This window comes from Ursus americanus, chromosome 2, assembly GCF_024610735.1.
Source record: "Ursus americanus isolate L20-20 chromosome 2, mUrsAme1.1.p, whole genome shotgun sequence".
NCBI lineage: Eukaryota > Metazoa > Chordata > Mammalia > Carnivora > Ursidae > Ursus > Ursus americanus.
Window position 1 is genome coordinate 65,101,037 of NC_142128.1, and position 13,344 is coordinate 65,114,380.

Genomic DNA, 13,344 nt, shown 5'->3' on the forward strand with positions numbered 1-13,344 from the left:
TAAACGTGAAAACATTTCAACTCCACATTACAGCATACCTCATCACAATCCCCACACAAATCCCTTAGCTGACAAAGGGCCTAACCCATGAAGAGGGGTACAAGTGGCAAGAGGCCATCCTACATCCTCAGAGAGCCTGGAGTCACTTCCCCCACAACCCAGATGTATCCATTAACCCCATTCCAGTTCCACATCCACATGGCCTCCCCCTAGTTCGCCCCAGCCCAGATGTCAGGGATTTAAAAGCCTCCCATTTCCCTATACTTGAATCATAACTAAAGACAATCACCCCACTTCCTTTTTTCTTTCTGCCCCATATGTGTGCAACAGCCAGGCGACACAGCAAGCTCTGGGACCAGGGAGAGCGAAGTTCAGGGAATACAGCCAGTTTTGTTCTTACAAGTGCTCCTGCTTCATAGGGGCAAAACTGTCATCTTCAATATCTGAAGTAAGCAAGAATAAGAACCATGAAAGCTGGGAGGGCATTAGAAATTCTCTAATTCAAGCCCTAATTTCCTAGATGAGAAAACCAAGGCAGGGCGGGGCGGGGGGGTCAAGTAGGTATGTCCCAGAAAGACGTTTAGAACACGACATGAACTGCATTTTGCATCACGACCCTAGGAAATGAGAACTATCGACGATCGTCTAGAATGGTGTTAAGTCGCCTTGGGTTCATCCTCCATCTCCATCGCTTAACAGCTGTGTGCTTTGGAGTAACTTAGGTAGCCTCCCGGTGTCTCCTCTGTGAAATGGGGATCATAAAAGCAGTTTCCTCCTAGGGCTGCTGGGAGATTCATGAGTTAATATATGTAAAGCACTTAGAGCTTAAACATAAGGAAATGCTAGCCACCATCATCATCGTCAATTATTAGCTCGGGCCAAGAATGACTATCTCCATTTTATAGATGAGGACACTAGGGGCTTTGAGACCTGAGGTGAGTTACCCCCCAAATCACAGTGGTAAATGGCAAAGCCAAACTAAAACCCAAACTTTCTTCCTCCAAATGGCACTCTTTCCCTTGGAACCATTCTCCCTGCACGGAACCCTTTAGGGTTTCTCCAAAATAGGTACCTTATCAAGATGCCTCCCCAAAGAGCAGCTTACTCATCTGACAAGATCTGGTCCAATACCCTCCACCCCAATCAATCAATTGATCAATCCAAACACAAGAGAAAGACTAGTGGAAAAGGGAGCAGATCTCTCAAGGATCCCAATGTTTGGAGAAACTGTTGCCAACTCTTTAGAAACAGGATGTATTTCTTAAAGCTCATGGCATGGCATGTCTTGGCCAGCTCGTGCTCTTGGATCCCTTTGTTTTCTGCGCCTTGTCTTCCTGTGGAGCCCTGGCCACCCAGACGCCCATGGCTGGTGAGGTCATCCTCTCCAGGGAGAGCACTCAGACTCTGCCCACCAAGCTGTGATTTGAGATGCAGGATCCAGGATCAGAAAGCAAAGACAAGGTCCCAACTTCCATAATGCCTCTCGGGTCACCTGCCCACTCATTAGTGCGTTTTTAGGAAAAAAAAAAGATTATTTTAAAGAACTGCCTTCTCCCTAACAGACGGCATCCTAAAATACCCACAGAAATGGACGAGGCGTACTCCCCAGCTGTTTTTCCTTCCTCGTGAATATAAATTTCAAGTTCAGAACCATTCATTCACAATGTATAAATAAGGTCATGGCTACTGAATATCAAATGACTTGAAAATCAGAGGGGAAAGTCTCCCTTTGCACCTTTCCTTCCCGTTTTCCATAGATCATACAGCTGCTTCGAAGGAGCTAATAGCTCTCTCCAAACCCATGCTTCAAAAAAGTATCACAACAGTCCCTTTGCAGAGTCAATTCTGTTCTAAAAAAGACCTCAACTTTCTCAACTTTAGACTTCAAATACCTGTTTAAAATGTTAAATAGGGGCGCCTGGGTGGCACAGCGGTTAAGCGTCTGCCTTTGGCTCAGGGCGTGATCCCGGCATTACGGGATCGAGCCCCACGTCAGGCTCCTCCGAGCCCCACATCAGGCTCCTCCGAGCCCCACGTCAGGCTATTCCGCTATGAACCTGCTTCTTCCTCTCCCACTCCCCCTGCTTGTGTTCCCTCTCTCGCTGGCTGTCTCTATCTCTGTCAAATACATAAATAAAATCTTCAAAAAAATAAAAAATAAAAAAATAAAATGTTAAATAAATCCTGGACAAATGTAGAATTTGTTTTGCTTTAATTACAGAAAACCCTACTTCTGTTTTACACTCTGCAATTTGACAGTTAATATTTTTCTTGGTTTCAGAGGTAAGAAACATGACTGAAGAAATTTGATCAACTCAATTAGAGCTCTAGGGCAGTGATTTTAAAGCGGATGGAGGGGGTAGTAAGGAAGGAAAAACAACACCCCCCACTGGGGAGCCTCCACGTGCTATATGGTGTTGTACCTGCCATTCCATGATGACAATCTTCACCATGTTTTGATCCACTCTGAATTTCAAACAACATTAACATAAGGAGAAGCCTTTTTATTGGAGTGGGGGGGAAAGGCAGAAGCATGGCACAGTCACATCCCACCTCAACTCAGAAAACATTTTTTAGTGCTTCTCTGTGCCAGAAGCTGGACACATGGCAGTAAATAAAAGATAGGTCTGTTCCCAAGGTGCTCAGTGAGTTGTAAATAAAAAGATGTAAACAAAGAGATTACAATGTAATATAATGAATGCAGTAATAGAACCTAGACAGCAGCACCAGGACACTGCTGAGGAAATGCTCAGGGTGGGTTGATTAACCCCGTGCAGAAAGCAAGGAGAGATGCTGAGGAATCCCTCTTGGCATCCTGCACAGGATCACTGTGCAGAGAGAAGGGACAAGCAGGGAAGACTTCCTGGAGGTGGTGGCATTTGAGCTGGCTTTTAAAGGATGACTGAGCTTTCCAGGTTCAAGGAAAATGACCCATTCGATAGTATTCACCAAGAGCCACCATTTACAGCTATGATACTGTTCTATTCACACTTCTACCTGAAGAGTCCCCTATAATAAGAGCTACGTATTTAGCATTTACGATTTGCCCTATACTTGACACACATTCACAATAAACCAGCCAGGTAGGTCTTGCTATCTCCACATCACAGCAGAGCACGCTTAGAGGAGAAGCTGAGTAACCCGAGCAAGGCCACAGGGCAAGGAGGTGACGTTGACACGGTTCCCAGTGAGGGCCCATCCCAAAGCCTGGGTTCTTTGCATGGCACTACACAACTTCAAAACATTCCCATCGAAGTCTAGAAGAGGAGGGAAGGCTGAAAGACACGTATTTAGAACTTAAGGAGGTACAAGTTGAACGCATAGTTCTGTGAGAGTCATCCCAGAGAGAAGGGTCCTTTCTAGTCAGAATGACCAAGGAAGGCACCGAGCAGGGTGAGATTTCAGGAGGTGAAGCTGTGGAACTGGGCGGGGAGAAAGGGGCAACCCAGGAACAGCACTTGGACTCAGACTCTGATAACAGCCCAGGTCCTAATTCCTGACCCATCATTCACCAGCAGCAGCCCCTGGGCGAGTCACTGATTTGCTGCACCTCAATTTATTCAACAGCAAAATGGGATAAGAGCACTATATTCCTCCTAGGGTCAGAGTGAGGATTAGGAACAATCTATATAAAGTGTTTAGCATAAGTACACGGTAAGCCCCAAACAGCAGAATGTTCGCTAATATAGTAGATGTGTTTCAAGTGTGACAAATAGGCCTCCAGTCCTCTCCTACAGTAAAATGAGAGATATGGTTGATGATAAAACTGAGAATAAGGTTGAGGACCAAGTTAATGTTCACCTGGGAAGTTGGTCTCTTCTCAGCAGGGAATCAATCATGAGAGGAAATAAGCCACAGTCATGGCATTCTGAGCAGATCTCCCAGGAGAGCCCCCAGCCCCAACCCTTGGCATCTGGCTCACTTGTGACCCTTTCAGGAGAAGTGTGAGGCCCTAGGGACTGGTTCAAGCAAGGTCTTTAGGAAAAACAGATACTGTCACTCGTCAACGCCTAACATCTCCAAGATTTTTTTTTCTTTCCTCTCTCCCTCTATCCTGTACCTCCCCCCACCCAAACACATAGTAATGGCTGAGGCACAATTATTAACCCAACTTCTCTGGGAGACTGTTTGTCTTTATTCACTAAATAAATAAATAAATAAATAAATAAATAAATAAATACATAAATTTTCCAGGAACCAATCCGGGTAGCTTGGATCACTCTTTATTTAAATAGTTTTTAAATTTGGTAATACCTGGCTTTTACTTATTTATTTTCAAGTTAATGTCATTTCTATAATGTGGTTATTATATTATTCATTTAACAACATATTATAATGAAGACACTCTTGGTAATGATGGTTCTCACTTATCTTGATTGTGATGATTTCATGGGTGTATAACACATGTCAAAACTTATCTAATGTACACCTTAAACATGTGTGGTTTATTACATGTCAATTAAACCTCAATAAAGCTGATAAAAAATACAATAAAAATTTAGTAATTCATGTAATTATAAAAGGTATAAAATTGTTATCCACATACAATGTTCATATTATAAACATAAATATATATTCATAATATGAAAATATGAGCATGTATATTTAAATGTCAACTCTAAAAAGATTTATCAGGACACATGATTATATAGAAATATAGAAGTTGGGTGTAGAGGACATTTTTGTAAATAGGATTACATCATACCGTTCATAGCAGCAGTATTTGCAATAGGTAAAAGGTAGACACCACCCAAGTGTCCATGGAAAAATGAACGGACAAACAAAATGTGGTACAGAAATCCAATAGCCTTAAAAAGGAAATGAAATTCTGACAAATGCTACCACATGGATGGGCCTTGAAGACTTACGCTGAGTGAATTAAGCCAATCACAAAAGGACAAATACAGCATGCTTCCACTTATATGTGGTACCTAGAGCGGTCGGAGAAACAGGCTGGAGGTGAGGGGGATTGAGTAATGGGCACAGAGTACAAGTACAGATGCAGTACAAGACGCGGGGTCCTGGAGATAGAGCCGGTTTGCACAATGGTAATGTTCTAACTGCCACTGAACTGTCCACTGAAGAATGGCTGAGATAGTAAATTTTATGTTGTGTGTTTTTTCCCTACCATGAAAGAGATGAAAGTTCCTACACGTTATTGCAAAATCAGTAAAGGTGTTATTTTGTAATTCTTAAAAATGTTTTTTAAGTGCTCTTATTGATATTTCAATCAAACAACTTCTGAGGTAACTTTCCCAGATTCCCTAAAAGGCCAGCTCTGTAGCTGACACCAAGTTAAAACTGTGTACTTACATTTTATTACCAGTAGAGATCTACACGTTGACTTCTTTTTCCCTGCCACATGACCTAGTACGTTCCTAACAAAGCCCTCGGAGGCCTAGGGCGTAAGGTAGGTGCAATTCCCATGAAGAAGACGTCTGTTCTGGAAGAAGGGCTCTATAGGTACCACTGGCAGCCCATGTTTATCGGGAGTGAACAATGGGAGCATATGAGTCAGGAGCTGGGCACCTGCTGATTTAAAAGGGTGTGGACCCTACAGATCAGGGCCGGGTCTGACTCTGTAAACTTCATGACAGAGAAAGGATTGGCTTTCACCCTGTGCGGTGCATGATGATGTGGCCATAACCACCAGATGGGTTTCTCTGAAGATATTTCTGTTCCCATGCCCTAGGAGGATGCCTGAAATTGCAAAAGGGCTCCTCGCAAACACGCATCTCACCGCTGCCGCTTTGCACAGCACATGGCATCCCCAGCTCCTTGCCCACCACCTTCGTCCAGCCTTCCAACTCTGACATACAGAGTGCTCCGTTTTTCCCAGAGCTTCCTTTCCTTCCAGGAGTTCGGCTTACTGCAGAGTCCTATTTTCCCTGAGCAAGGGAAGAGAAGCCTTCAATCATCTCACAGGAAGATGATAGCATCTGCTTGGGGATTCCAAGGAGATGTTTTACTGCAGCTTTTCACAAACTGATTATATTTAAAGCTCCCTTGGGGAGTGGGGGCTGGGAGGAAAGAAGCTTTGGAGAAGACCTTTGTTGGCATGAGTGAAGAACCACTCAGACCTCCCTGGGGAGCAAGCTTGTTTAAATACCAGCAATCCACATTCCCAAGTGTGTATGCACACACAGTATGCGTGGAGTTTTAAATTTCATCTCCTGCTTGGAAAGGGTCCTAAAAGGGTTAAACTGTTCCAGGCAAAGGCCTGAGGTTTTTCTATCAAAATGCTCCAGATGGAAATTACAGAATTTCACTTCTCAGCTCTGTGCTGCACACATATTGCCCTTCTAAGACATTTAAAAAAAAAAAAAAAAAAAGGACAAGACCCCCAATGTTCTCAAGAAAGAAAATTTGACTGCTCAGCACACAGTACCACTCTGTGTCAGAGGATTCCTCCTGGAATATTTGCATTAACTGTCAATCTCAAGCTTTCTGAGGCACTAGAAAAACTCAAGGTATGGCGAGGGTAAAGGAAAGGGGGTTCTGAATAAGGAGAGGATGACAGCTAGCCAGGAGACTAAGCAGTGATGAGAAGCCACCCAAATGCCACCCAGATTATCACCTCCAGTAACCAGGCGTTGCACTCTACCACCTTGTGCTGCTCCAATCTTGAAAGAAACTAACAGGCTACAGGCCAAAAGGCCTCAGGTTATGACCATGAACCTGACCGGGGTTGTCAAGAATTTCCAGATTCACGTATATGAAAGCGTTTCATTAATTGGAAAGAATCATGTAAAAGCATTAAGAATATTATTGCTTTCGAGTCAGACATTGAGAGGCATGAACTTTCAAAGGAATCTGAACACCCACAAACCAGAAACAATGATGGTTTTGAAGAAGGCAGCTACAGGGCAGGCTGACTAAGGAGGCACGCCCTTCATAAACGCACACTGGGGTAGGGTTAGGGCTGCAGCCTCAGAAGCCCTTCAGGGCACATGCAAGCAGGTGGTTTAAAGGGAGGCAAAAGCCATAGGAGAGACAAGGTCCCACAGAGTCCATTTCAAGTCCACTGGATTCAAACCGTTCTCACCGAAAAAGGCAAAACCCAGGACTCTGGTCAGAGAATACGAGACAACAGCTGCCAACAATTAGTTTGCCTGTTCGTTTTATAGAAAGGGAAACTGAGGTCTACAGGGTTTAAGATACCTTTCACCACTACTGGAGGAATGTAAACTAGAACTCCAGTTTCATTCCCAGACTTGTGTGCTGTCATGGAACAGCTGGCACTTTGGGGGTGAATGGGCAGTGTGGCCTTACAGTTAGCCCAACGCAGCAGGAAGGCAGGCCCACGAACAGAGGGGTAGACTGGTGAGCACACGTACCACGCTAAATGATTTTCATATACGATCTCATTGACTCCTCACAACTGCCTTAGGAAATGCACAGTATTTTGCCTATTATCCAGTTAGGAAAGTAAGGCTCAGACAAGTCACGGAACTTGCCCAAGGGACAAGGGGAGCAAGTGACCAACCTTAGATTTGAAACCTGGGTCCCTTCAACTCAAAAACCTGTGCTCTTAGCCACCAGACCAAAAGAGCAATTTTCTTTTTTATCTTGACATCTGTAAGAGACCAGCAGCAGTACCAGTCCCATGTAACACATAAAAACCTGAAACTCGGAATTCTGACTGAGGGCTTCTACCTAGCGGGGGAGCAGAGCTAATCTAGAACCCGGGTCCTTTGTCTCCAATCTCAATGTTCTTGCGCGAAGAACCTGGGTTCTAGAACGTAAGCTCCGTAAGGGAGGGGTCTTTGTCTTGTCCACTGCTCTATCATCAGCCCCTAGAACACACAGAAGGCACTCAATAAAGAGCTGACAATCAGGGGATGGAGTCAAGCTGCCAGGGTTTGGCTGTGTGACCTTGGGAAGGCTTCTCACCCTCTCTAAGTCTGTTTCTTCATGCAGTGAATACGGGGTAAAATAACATCTACCTTCAGGCTGACGTGAGAATTAAACAAGACAACTCATATAAAGCACTTGGGACCAGCTGAAAAATCATGAGCACCCAAAATGTAATCCATTATTATTATTATTATTATTATTATTATTACTACTACTACTACTACTATTATTCATGGACAGATTTGGGCTTCTTAAGGATTTCTTTTTTTCCTACTCTGGTCAGATGACGTTTCATAGTAAATAGGAATAGAATAAAGCAGAGAATTGGAAGTCCGTAACCTCCTTCTCATTTCAACTACCACCACCTAGCTGTGTGACCTTGGACAAGCCTCTTAATTTCTCGGTATTCTCCTCTGCTATAAAATGAGGGACTAAATCATTTAAATCAGTTTCTTATCAGGCACCTTCTCTGAGTAAGACATCATGCTCGGCCACCTATAAAATTCTGTGATCCTGAAGAGTGTCAGTGTAAAATATCAGAGCAAAGCAAAACAGTCCCCTGCTAGCGGCAAGGTTGAAGAGAAACTCCAAATAGCCAACTGCATTACATCATCTCAATGAGCAATGTTTGTAAATACACAAGTGTTCAATTTTGAGACACTCATGAGAAATCTTTCACCAATAGGAATCAGCAGACAAGGTTCTATTAACACCTATCAGCCCTGAACCTTCCAAAAAATAAACATGTAAAATCACTTTGCACCTTAGTCAAATGGCGTGCTTCTGGAGAGAAATCTGGGAAAGTCAAAGTTACTAACGCTCCCTATGGCAACAGTTAAGAATAGAATGTGTATAAAAATAAGAGTGACATATCTGGTTAAAATGGCAAGGGGGATTCCAGGAGCAGAATACAGTGCATCTGGACAGGACACAGAGACCAGTGGCCTATTGTTGACGAAAACAGGCCCAGATTATGAACAGTGACAAGAGGCCAAGACCTCAATTATAACTCAAAACCACACCTCTCCCAATCCCTGTTCAACTGAAGCTATCAATCAATCAACTCCCCCATCTCTGTAATAAACCCACCAATATTTGCAGCCAAGTGGATAGAAGATCCCTCAGGGCACCTCCAGCAATGACCAAGCTGATGACATTAAAAAGATCCTACAGGCAAAAATGGGGACTTCAAACCACATTCCAACCTTCCAAGAGATAAGGCAGCTGCCCATTTCAAGCTCTTACTATCCCCACCCCGGGCAATCATTAGAAGGGAGACAGGGCCCTTCCCAAGTCCTCTATGATAGGAAAAGGTCTCCTTGCATTGGTGCAGGAAAAGAAGGAGGGGCCCCTCCCTCTGTACTCTGAAACAAAGGAAAACCCAGAGCTCCAACCATGTGGTGTAACATCCAAGGCCACCCACCTCTCCCACTCCCCAGCTGAAGTCTCAATGGGCTAGAGCACATCGCTCTTCCCAGTCGCTGGCCAGGAAGGGCCAGTGCCTTGCACAAACACATCCTGGGGCTCTTTAACAGGCAGGAACCCCTCCTATGGGAATGACTGGTTAAAAAAAGGTTGTCTGGGAAGGGGCTCTGATTCATGCGTCAAGTCAGGTAGTCAACTAAACATGCAGACAGGTCAGTTGGTTTCTCCAGGTCCACATTTTGCTTTACCCTTCCCATTTTTGCAGAAGGAAGTGGCTCTTTAAAAGCATGCATTCTGGAGCAAAAGGTGACAACACAGAAGGGTTAAACAATTATGTCTTCCCATTCTCCAGAATCAGCACCACCCAGCAACCCTAACATCCCAACTCCATTCATGTTTAGGTGAGGGTGGAGACCGGGTGTGAAATGACCTTATTCTTTCTGTACTCTGATCTCTGATTGAATGCAAGGCAACCAGAGACCTGGCAGGTACAAGATGCACCCAAGGCGGCTACAGACTTTCTGCCTCAGATACCATAGCAAATGTCACCTTTTGATATTGTGCATCAGAAAAAACCCCGCCTCTCCGGGGGCTCCCCAAATGGTATACCTTCTCAAGGTTGCCTTTCTCTACCTGGACTCCTCTTCAACCTCAGAAATAAATTCCCGAACACCTGTCAGATTTCAGTTGTCCTTCAAGGAAACCTGACCCAGGCACCCAGAGGCAAATTGCCGCCTTTCTCTCTCCAAGACCCTCTCACCCCCCCCCCATCTAGCCTGGGGGGAAAGGGCTGCCAAAATCAGGGTCAGCCCTTCAGGAACAAACCTAAAACCCACTCTGAAAATTCCTTTCCAGAGCCTGTGGCCCCTGGCGCAGCCCATCCCTCGGAGGCTCAAACCCACCTATGAAACCACCTCTGGGTTCAGCCTGCCCCCACCTGCTCCACCCAAAGAAATGAACATCCTGCAAATCAGGGTGGAAATACATGCCTCAATGGTCCACAGAGCATATGCATTATGCTATTTTTTCAAAGCCCTTACCTTTGACCTGAGTATCGTACTCTGCTATGATCTCCTTATCCTTTTTGAATTTGGCCGGAGACGTCATGTTTTCCTTCTTTCTTCCAAATTCAAATTGTGACTTGATAGATCCACGGGAAAAATCCAACCACCGAAATCAATACCTCCAAGACCGCTTCTCCCAAGGGCAGAAGGGGCCCCCCGCGGTGGTCTCCAGCGCTCCGGGGAGCGCGGGTTGCGGGCTGGGCAGAAGGCTACGGCGGGCACATGCAGACGGTGGGCGCTGGGGCCGGGCGCGGCGGCGGCTGGGTCCTGTGCTAGAGCCGGAGCCTAAGCCTCAGCATTAGCCGGGAGAACTGCAGCGCCCGGAGTCTGGCCTGGGGTCTGACATCAACGACAGAGGCAGGGAGTGGAAGTCCTTCCGCACAACATGGTGTGGGGGGTGCGGGGGTGTGGACGCGCCCAGCTGTGTCCCCGGGAGGGAGTGGGTGCGTAAAAGGGTGCCGGGGAGGGCTGGGCGTGCTTCGCGGTTTTTTGTTGCACAGGCTTGAAGATGCTGCAAATCAAATCCCAAACGGGAGCCGCAGCGGCGTAGACTGGATCGGAAGTCGTTTGCTCCGGTTCACTTGCCTGTAAATGCAGGGAAAAGGGGAGGGGGCGATCAGCCCCAGCGCAGATCCTAATCGCGGCGGGGGTGGGGTAGGGGACGTCGTTCCAAGCTCGGCCTGGGCCCATTCATCTCGGCCAAATACCGCCCGGCCCACAGAGCCCGGCGCGGCGAGGTGCGGAGGAAGGAAGCTCCCTCCGGATTTTGTTTTAAGGCTGGAAGAAAACACTTTGGAGCAGCCGCCTGCGCGGGCTTCGGGTGGGGACTGCGGCGGGAACGCGGGGCTCCGGGCGGGGACTGCGGCATCTCGGCGGCCTCCGAGCCCCGCCAGCGCTGGGCAGCGGCCAGTCGAAGGGAGCACTCTCGGCAGTGGCTCCGACGCGGCCCCTGACCCCCGGCTGGGGCAACTCCCTGGACATCAAAAGGGATCAAAGCCAGGGAGGGACAAGCCACACGGGCACAACTTTTCTTTCCCTCCCGCCCCTCCTCCCAGTTGTTTTGTTTTTGGTTACTAGCTTCTCTTGGCAGCAAAATGTTTGGGGGGGTGGGGGGTGACCTGCAGGAAAAAGCCTGCTCGGCACGGGGCACATCCAGGAAAACAATGTGGTCGACAGAAGCAGGAAACGGGTTAGAGGCTAGGGTCGGAGTCGGGAAAACCCGGGGGCGGGGGACGGAAGGCAGCCACCGCCTCCCCCAAGCCAGGGACGAGAGTGACTCTTAAATGCCACCCCCGATATTTTTTGCCACCCATGCCCAGAGATCCCAGATACCGCACCCAGACCCAGGCTGGGGGAGGGGGGGTCGGGAGGGTCTCAGTCCCGACTCCTCGTACCAGGAGGTGCCGAAGGAAATCCCGCCCTGGCCCAGGCCCGGGAGGCGGGAGGGAAGCAGCGGGGGCGCAGAGTCGGGCTTCTAGCTCCCCACCGTGCCGCAGCAGCTACCCTCCCTCCTTGGTCGCCCCTTAGCCACTCCTGGTCAGGAGGCGGGGGGGGGGGGGGGGGCTCCCGCCGGTGGCTCCCACTTCCCGCGCCGGGAGGAAGAGGGAGCCCAGGCGGCGTGGTGGTTCAGGCGGGCAGGAAGCGGGGAGGGGGGTCTGAGGTGGGGTCCAGAGACTGCACGGCAGCCGGGGATAACTGGAGCCTCAGCACACGCTTGGAAGGTGGAGAGAGGGCACAGGAAAGATTACCTAGGGAGGGAGTGGGGGCCGGGGGGAGACTACCGTGGGCCACGATGTACATGGAGCGAAAGGATGTTAGCAACTTGGGGGACCCGCTATGCGTCTGGGAACGGGGGTGCGTAATAGGAGCCATTCCACGCGGGCCGGGGGCTGGGACAGGGCAAGAGCCCCGGAAGCAGTGCGGAACAACTATCCTTCTAGGTCCTGGGCTGTAACCCGGCTGTCTGCCACGGCTTGGAGACAGAGGAAGAGGGTAGCCCATGGTTACGGGTGATGCCAGCGACGGTTGCCCAAAAGTGGACCAAGGCTGCCCGTGTGCAGGGGACTTGGGGAGGGGGCTGGGTGCGGGCTTCGCGGCGGCAGAATCCCAGGGCAGAGTCCCAGGCTGTGCGGTGAAGGGCAGAGAGAGATGCAATCTTGAGAAGTATTATGGGCTGTATCAGAAGATTTGGAGAGGGTCGGGGGGAGGGGGTCTGAGGGATTCCGGGCGGCACGACTAGGCGATGCCGCAAGCCGCATCAGCGCCCTCTCCTTCCCGCCCCTGCCGGGGTTTGTTCAGTCAGAGCTCCAGCCCGGCGGTCGGGAAGAGGAAAGGGGAGAGGGAAGGAGCCTTTACCTGGCTCTGACGCGACGGGTCTCGGGCCCCCGGCTCCGCTTCCCACTCAGAGATCTCCTCCCCTCTTCCCCGCCACCCGCTTCTACGCAGATCGGTCCCCTAGTCCCCTGAGGAGCCTCTGCCAACTCCGCAGGACCCCGCCGGGAAGCAGAACCCACCCCCTTACCAATCACCGCCCGTTTTCTATCGACCGATGGGGCCTGTAGCCAATAAGAATAGCTGGTCCCGGGAGGACAGGAATGAGGAGGAGGAGCTGACGAAACTCGGAGGTGTGACTAGCACCACCGAGGCGTGGTCACAGAGTAAGCTCATCCCAGGGTTGCCGAGCCCTAAAGTAGAATTAATGGGCGGGGTTAAGATGGAACCAACAGCCAAACACAAACTCCTGAGAGAAAGCACGACCAATTGGACCGGGGTAGAGAGGAGGGGCGTTGCGGAGAATTTTAGCCAGTAGAGAGTAGAGACCGGTGGGGACTGTAGAAAGTCTTCCAATAAGAAGCTCGAAGGGCGTGCCTTGACGCTTTCACTGGGGCGGGAGTAGGGTTTGCCCAAACCTCCCGGGAACGGCCAATGAGAGCGGAGGCGGAGCCAAGCTCGACCAACCAGAAAGCTGAGCTGATCTCGGCACCGTTACTGAGGCGGG

At 48.8% G+C, this 13,344-nt stretch overlaps 1 protein-coding gene across 5 annotated transcripts in view; it reads right to left on the reverse strand.

Moving 5' to 3' along the window:
- Positions 1–12,996, reverse strand: part of SRGAP2 (SLIT-ROBO Rho GTPase activating protein 2) — a 232,051-nt gene extending 219,055 nt beyond the window's left edge. For 3 of the 5 annotated variants that reach the window (XM_045787499.2, XM_045787497.2, XM_045787495.2), the window contains exons 1-2: positions 12,702–12,851; positions 10,323–10,931 (exon numbers count right to left, since the gene is read on the reverse strand). In XM_045787499.2, coding sequence (XP_045643455.1) covers positions 10,323–10,389 — 67 coding nt within the window. In that variant the 5' untranslated portion in view covers positions 10,390–10,931; positions 12,702–12,851. The other 2 variants (XM_045787496.2, XM_045787498.2) reach the window with 2 other exon arrangements.
- Positions 12,997–13,344: the final 348 nt, after the last annotated feature.